We start from the raw sequence: 7,632 nt of genomic DNA, 5'->3' as shown, positions 1-7,632 counted from the left end.
CTTGCCTCCCACGGTGACAATGAGGGTCTTTTATGTCTGCTGCCTTGCTGTCCCCTCCAGGCCAGCTGGCCGTGAGCTCCTGTCCCTGCTGCACATCCTGCTTTGGGTTGTTGGGGTCACAGATGCGCACTCCTGTAGCAGAGTTTTTAGGTGGGTTCCAGGGGTTGAACCGGGTTATCAGGCTTTCTCGGCTCCACTTTTCCCCTGAGCCATCTCCTGAGCTCCGATACCCCTTGTGTTATGCCTTTCTTCTACTTAAGCTATTTGCTTTAAATTTTTTATTTCTATATTATATGTAAATAGGCATTTTGTGTGCATGTATGTCTGCACACCAGAAGAGGGCATCGTATCACGGGACTATAGTGATAGACGGATGTGAGCTGCTACATAGGTGCTGGGACTTGACCTCAGGCCCTCTGGAAGACCAGCTCGTGCTCTTAACCACTGAACCATCCCTCTAGCCCCTTGAGCTATTTTCTAATGGACTGACATTCTGTGTGAATTGAGGCATCTTTCTCATGTTTTAATATTGGAGTTTTAGGGGTGGGTGATGGTGGCGCATGCCTCTAATCTTAGCACTCGGGAGGCAGAAGCAGGTGGATCTCAGTGAGTTTGAGACTAGCCTGGTTTACAGAGTGAGTTCCAGGACAGCCAAAGCTACACAGAGAAACCTTGTCTCAAAAATAAATAAAAAATACATAATATATACATACAGAATGAATAAATGAATTAAAAGATGAGTTTTGCAGGAGAAGGTCCAGCAAGAGTTCTTTCCCCTCCTGTATTTTGGAATGGTCTCATGCAAAGGCCAAAAGACCGGCTCCCAGCCCCTACCCAGGGTCCCTCAGAGAAATGCTTCTTAAGAATGGGGATTGGAAGGTTTCTATAAGAACTTTACACGGTGTCTGAGGGTCATTTTCTTTATTTTTTTCTTTAGTTCTGATTCTCTTGTCCTAGATGTCTACAATTTCTTAGCTCTAGCATTCTTTATTCTTCTGCATATTTATTCTTACTCCCTACATTCCACATTTTCTTCCAGTCTTTACTCTTCTGCTGTTAACACATTCCCAAGCATGTATGTGTATATCCATTCGTTAGCAACTCGTTATTAATTTAAAAAAAAACTACAAGGATACAGGCATGCTTATCACCTAGTTTGCAGCCAACCACAGCTGCAACTGTGAGGTGGGACCAGCCATCTCTTAAAGGGACAGCAACAAAGGTTACAAAAGGAAGAGGCTAAACCAATGAGAGATCAAAGGAAGAGGCAAAGACTATGTGTACTATTTTACATTTATGTGTGATTAATAATATCTGGACACGGTTAGTCAGCAGCCTTTCTTATCACTTGAATCTCAGGTCACAAAACCAGTCTACTGAATCTAAAATCTTGCATCAAAAACTGGTACAGAGTGTTAATTGTTATTTTGAATCAGAACAGGGATAGTGAAGGAAGTTTAGGGCAACATAGGTACTACTGATCTCTTGAAGGACTGTGATATAATACAAGGCCAGACCCCTGCAATACCGCCCTATTTCGCTGTAATTCCTCTTAGATCCTCACAAGGCTAGACACCTGTGACTTCATAAGTAAAAGGTTCTGCTTGTGACCTGTCCAGAAGGACACATGTCTGGCCAACTTGCTCTGTCAGTAAGGCTGATGGTAGAGACCAGGCTTCTACGTCTCTCACCATAATGTGGAGAACATAGTGTAGAGAGAAGTCATCTTCCTGACCATCCACAAGTATGTGTGCTCATAAGATTGAGATGTAATCATGAGATTACCTGTACACGTTACATGAAAATGCATGGCCCTGGGCAGATGTCATGGCTGTTTTAGCAAATGTGAGCAAGAGTTCCCAGAGTCGATGGTTCTGTGGGCTTTGCCCCGGCAGGATTCTGCTCCATCCGAGGACCATTTCTCTAGTGGGCTGACATCTGAACACTAGTTGTCACCTGCTGTAACTCTCATCGTCTCTGACAGCCTCATGTTTGCCCGCTTTCCTCTTCAGTGGTGACCACTTCTAAAATGTCAGATGGCTGGGGCTGAGCTCAGAGGTAGATTCAAGAGCCTGCTGTGTTCATTAAGCACTGGCGGAGAAAATATTCACTCAACTCTGTAAAGGACAAACGCTCACCTCACACATGCTCAGCACCTGCCCCTGACAGAAGACTCAACTATAGCGAGAGGCTGGCATGAAATGAGTGAACACAGGAGCTGATATGAGGATACCGTGTGGCGTGGACAGGTACGGGCACACATGCCTCTTTGTATGTGTGTAAGTGCACATGTGCATGTGTGAGATACACCTGTGTGCACATGCATGTATATGTCCAGGTGTGATATGTGTGTGATGTATGCCCTTGTGCAGGAGCACATGTGTGTGATGTATGCCTGTATGAAGGTGCACATGTGCCTGGGCTATATGTCTGTGTGCAGGTGCACATGTGTATGTATGTATGTAGTATATGCTTGTGTGGAGGTGCACATTGTGTGACATGAGCCTATGTGCAGGTGCACTTGTGCATGTGTGATGTCTGTTAGCATACTTGAACGCACATGTGTATGAGATTTGTCCCTGATGCTTGCTGAATCCCTTTGTATCATGACCTCTGCTATGAGTGTCTCAGAATCACCTGTCCAGCTTCTTCAGACAGAAGAGGCTTCACCTCTTGAGAGGGGAGAGGGTGGTGAGACCAGAGAGCCACACTGCCAGAGAGCGATGCCGCACGGCAGGTCCCAGCTCCCTCTGGCAGCCTCCATAATCCTTTTTGTTCCTCTGTAGGCTGTCTTGAGCGTGCAGGCATTGCTCTTCCAATGGCTTTATTGTACATTTGCCTTGATTCCTTCATAGTTTTTAGTGTGGGACTGAGCCCAGGACCTCATCCATGCCAGACAGACACTCTAGTGCCAAGCCCCGGCCCTTTTTCCTCAGAGGCAGAGGGGTCACGAGTCCCACTGAGTTGCCCAAGCTGGTCTTCAGCGGTAATCCTCTTGCCTCAGCCTCCCGAGTAGCTGGCATGTCAGACATGTGCCCAGCTCTGTGACTCCAGCACCTCCACCATGCCCTCCTCTCCCTCATGGAGCTCTGGTCTTTCTCCGTGAAGCAGGATTCCAGCATGTGCTTTGAGGTATCTGGTTTTGTTTTGTTTTTCCGGGGGACGGAACTTCACGTGTGTCAGTGTTTATGAGGAGTCCCTGTTAGGAGTGGATGTGGAATTCTGAAAAAACGTTAGGGTTTTATTTTGGCGTCCATGGGATGAGAGCTTTGTAAACACTAGGCAACCGTGTACTTCATCACGGCGAACATAGGGAGTTTTGGCTTTTTTAATGACTAGTGCCTTATCCCACTCAGTGGCACCGCCTTGGCTTTGTTTGTTTTAAATCAGATTTTACATAAATCATACTTGTGGAGTTTTTTGAATACTGGGGCTTGAACCCCAAATCATGAGGCATAGCTCTTTACAGAGCTGCCCCTAAGCCCTCATCTTAGATGAAGAAGCAAGGCCTCGAAGGGGATGGCTGTGGGCAGAGTGGCCATATTTCTGGTCACTGCGAAGCTCTGTGCCATCACGTGAAGTTGCATTGCTCAAGTGCAGAGACAGGTTAAATAAAAAAAAACACGGTGGTTTAATAAATAGTGCCCGGTCTTAGTAAGCTCCGTCCTGTCCTGTGCATCCCAGCAGGTCAGGAGGACATGTGGAGCCAGGGTCCTGGTGCTGTGTGGTCCTAAAATCCGCCTCTTGGAGTGGACAGGGCTGAAGAGTGGGGACAGATGCAGGTCACCCGGGGCTGTTGACACAGTGGTTCCTCTACACGGCCTCTGGGAGCATCTGGGTGGCCCTAGCTCCAGAGCAGAACTTCTCACACAGCTTCAGCAGCTCTGACAGAACGAAGACAGACGAGGCCAGGCCCACTAACAGCAGCAGGTCTGTGGGGAGAGAGGCTCAGATGGCAGCAGCCTGCCACATCCTTCCGTGTCTCCCTCCATGTTCTCTGCCCTTGACTTGTGGGGGCTGAGGGGGGGGGGCTGGCCACTTGACGAGGCCAGGGTCCTTCTGTGACACTGGATGCCCAAATAAGTCACCTTGGCTTTGGCAAGCTGACACTCTTCCCTACCATGGAAAAGGCTGCTTAGAAACTTGCTTGGGGGAGGCGGTTTCCTTGTCTTCCTGAGATAGGGTCTCAGGTAGTTCAGGTTAGCCTCAAACTTCCTACACAGCTAAGGGCGATTTTGTGCTCCTGGTCCTTCTGGCTGGCTGTACCTCTCCAGTGCCACTGTTGGGATTACGGGAATTGCCTAGGTTGTTTGGTGCTGGGGATGAACCCAGGGCTTTGTGTGTGCCAGCAAGTACTCTATTAACGGAGCTTCAGTCCCAGCCCAAGGGTCTTCTTTGTGTGCGGGTTTGCAGGAACATGCAGGCAGAGGTCAGGGGTTGATGCTGGGTGTCATTTTCTGCTCCCCACCTTTTTTTGAGACAGCTCTCTCCCTGAGCCTGGAGCCCCTGAAATCCTCCTCTCTGCCTCCCCAGCAATACTGGGGCATGCATTCTGAGGATCAGACTGGGGCCTTGTGCTGTCCTGTCTCCCTTTTCTTTGCTTGTTCCCCTGGGGCCCTTGCGGGGACCCTGCAGGGACGCCGATTTTAGATCACACGGAGGTGCCTATCCTGGCTTTATCCAGTCTCAAGTGATCCTTCTGCGTATCTTCATACCCAGGTGACCATTTTGGGTCTGTAGTGAGCTGTGCTGGAGCAATGCCTGCTCTGTCCTGGATCTGGGAGCTGACCCTCTGTCCTCCACCCCTGGGAAAGGTAGGGGACCTGCAACTGCTGCACTTGGGGTAGTTCCTTTGCAGGGCCTGTCCCTGTAGGAACAGGGACTATTTGGTTCCTGTCCCCACTTCTTTTTGGCTGTGGGAGCATCCTGTGCTCCAGAGCAGGGCATGTACACGGTGGCCTTTGGGCATCTCAGATGTCCCTTTCAGCAAGAACTGCCTGATGGCCAGCTCAGATGTGTGTGTCCTGAGGTTCAGGTGCTGCCACCCAGTCTTAGCCCCAGGCCCCACTTTCCGCAGAGGGGCCTCTTTCTGGGCTTCATTTGTGTTCCCTGTAGAGTCTGCACGTCACCTCCCTTCCTTGTGTGACACAGAGCAGATGCTGCCGACCAAACTGTCTTTCCAGAATGGCCTTGAAAGCTCCCACTCTGTGGCCCCACAGCTCCACCCCAGTGGGCAGGGTAACCACTTGTTCCTGATCCCATCACTCACCGAGAGCTCTCAGGTTTTCTGTCTGGAAGACCTTCTGCAGGGGTGGGGCATAGATCACAGCCAGCTGCCCGAGAAGGGACCCGAGGACCGAGAACAGGAACATGCGATTCCGGAAAAAGCCAATCTCAAATATCAGCTTGGTCTGTGGGGAGGGGAGGCATGAGCGGGTTTAGCACTTGTGCCCCTGGGACATGGTGTATTTTGTGTCCCCCCCCCCCAGTTGGCACCGAGACAGAATGGCAAGTGCTGAGGGGACATGAAGTCTGATCCCAGCACCCCTCTCCCCAAAACTTTGCCAAGAGTATGAGAGGCAAGCTGGGTAGTGGTGGCTCACGCCTTTTAATCCCAGCACTCAGGAGGCAGAGGCAGGCGGATCTCTGAGTTCGAGACCAGCCTGGTCTACAAGAGCTAGTTCCAGGACAGGAACCAGAAAGCTACGGAGAAACCCTGTCTCGAAAAATCAGTGTGAGGCAGTGTAACAGTGTCCCTGTCCACAGCTCCCCCCCCCCCATATTGTGGGTCTACGGGGGTGGGGCGTGGGACTTGGGGCGGGGTCAGCCCTGCTCACCTGAGAGCGGCAACTTAGGGCATTGAAGAGGTCAAAAAACACGAAGCAGGTGAAGGCCATGGTGGTGGTGCGCGGGGTGCTGGTCCCGTTCTCTGGGATCTGGAATCACAAATGGGTGTGCTCAGGGCAGAGAGGGAAAGCTCCCTACCTTGGAGCTGAGGGGTACAGTTGTGTGCCAGGGGTACAGGTGTGGCCTGTGGATGCTGCCTGAGGTTTGCTCATCAGCCCAGTCCCAAAGTTGGACCTGAAGCTGATTCTGTGCCGTGTGTCTGCGCTGTCCCCAGGGCACTCCCACCCCTGTCTTCTATTAGGAGTGTCGGCTGCCAGCACAGCCAGAAGGTAGCAGAGAAGGGAAAGACATCCCCAGGGCAACAGTGCTCAAGCTGTGGGTTGAGACCCCTCTGGGGTAAATGACCCTTTCACAGGGGTCACCTAAGACCATCGGAAAACACATTTATATTAGGATTCGTGAAAGTAGCAAAATTACAGTTATGAAGTAGCAACGAAAACAATTGTGGTTGGGGACCACACCGTGAGGAACTTAATTAAAGGATCACAGCATCAGGAAGACTGTCCTGGGGGTAACACCCTAGTGGGTCATGCCACTACACAAACCCACAGATCAGAGCCCATGTTCTGTGAGGAGTGTGGGACGGCTGGTCCCAAAGACAGTGTGTTTGGTAAGAATGTCTGTTGAGGCCTCAGCCATGTCAGCCAGGTCTGGCTGGAGCCCCAGTGAGATGGATTTGTGGGTGCAAGTGTCAGACACTTTTTGCCTCAACTTCTCCCTCCCCACTTGGTGAAACTTCATCAGGCTGGAACACACCTCCACCTGACGGCCAGGCAGGTTTCCAGAACCAAACTCTCATCTGGATGCTCTGGAGGCCATGTCTAAACACAGTGGGGATCCCCCCCCCCATTCCTCATCTGGGCCACAGATATAACCACATAGGTATATAACCATATACAACCATGTCCGAGGCTCCCTGGCCCAATGTGCTGAGATAGTCTCAGAGCATAAGGGGATCCTGTAGTTTCCTTTGACAGTAGAAATGCCTGCCCCCAATCAAGACTCCTGCTGTCTATGCTCTGGCCCCAATTCTCGTCCCACAAATTTCTCCGTACCTCTCTCTACCATACTCTCTGGCCTCGGATAGCACCAGGCTCTTCCCCCTCTCTGCCTCTCTCCCTCCCTCTCTCTATGTGTGTGTCTGTCGGTTTCCCTTGGAGAGAGCACCCAGCCCTGCACAGAGCTCCCAGCCGATCCCAAGCAAGCCAATGCCTGCCTTGCTCACCTCTCTCCAGAAAATAAAGAGGGTCCCTCCTATGATGACAGCAGCTGACATGAGGACCTTCAGGATCAAGGCTCTGTTCAGGATGCTGTCCCCCATGCTCCTTGGAGGCCTCCGCAGGGCATCTCTGTCCACAGGCTCCACCCCCAGGCTGTGCAGGACAAGGCAAGTGATGTTTTAAAATAGCAAAGGTCACTGGAAGCCGGGCTAGGGGGCACACACCTGCAATCCCAGCTTTCTGGAGGCTGAGGCAGGAGACTCAGAGTTCAAGGCCAGCCTGGGTTATATAGTGCGCCCTAAACCCTCCTGAATCAAAGAGGGAGAAAGGGGGAGAGCCTGCCTCAAATCAGAAAGGGACACCTGAGACCCGTGCCTCAGCCTTGACGATTGTCGCCTGTGAGCAGGGCTGTTCTTGTCCCCCAGGTGACTATGCTACTGTTAGCCATAGCTCTCTACCCTCTGTCTCCAAGGATCTAGAAGCCAGCGCGCCTAGCAGGAGCCAA

The 7,632-nt window shown here is 51.2% G+C and overlaps 1 protein-coding gene across 2 annotated transcripts in view; it reads right to left on the bottom strand.

The window, feature by feature from the left end:
- Nucleotides 1-1,275: 1,275 nt before the first annotated feature.
- Atp2c2 (ATPase secretory pathway Ca2+ transporting 2) overlaps nucleotides 1,276-7,632 on the bottom strand; it is a 60,888-nt gene continuing 54,531 nt past the window's right edge. For both annotated transcript variants that reach the window (XM_050165258.1, XM_050165259.1), the window contains 4 exons: nucleotides 7,133-7,280; nucleotides 5,838-5,936; nucleotides 5,270-5,411; nucleotides 1,276-3,932 (listed from right to left, as the gene is read on the bottom strand). In XM_050165258.1, coding sequence (XP_050021215.1) covers nucleotides 3,814-3,932; nucleotides 5,270-5,411; nucleotides 5,838-5,936; nucleotides 7,133-7,280 — 508 coding nt within the window. In that variant the 3' untranslated portion in view covers nucleotides 1,276-3,813. The remainder of the gene's footprint in view (nucleotides 3,933-5,269; nucleotides 5,412-5,837; nucleotides 5,937-7,132; nucleotides 7,281-7,632) is intronic.

The sequence above is a fragment of the Alexandromys fortis genome, unplaced genomic scaffold, assembly GCF_014885135.2.
Source record: "Alexandromys fortis isolate MF-2015 unplaced genomic scaffold, M_Fortis_MF-2015_v1.1 scaffold_165, whole genome shotgun sequence".
NCBI lineage: Eukaryota > Metazoa > Chordata > Mammalia > Rodentia > Cricetidae > Alexandromys > Alexandromys fortis.
Note: the sequence above shows the minus strand (reverse complement) of the source record. Positions and strands in the feature narration are given on the sequence as shown.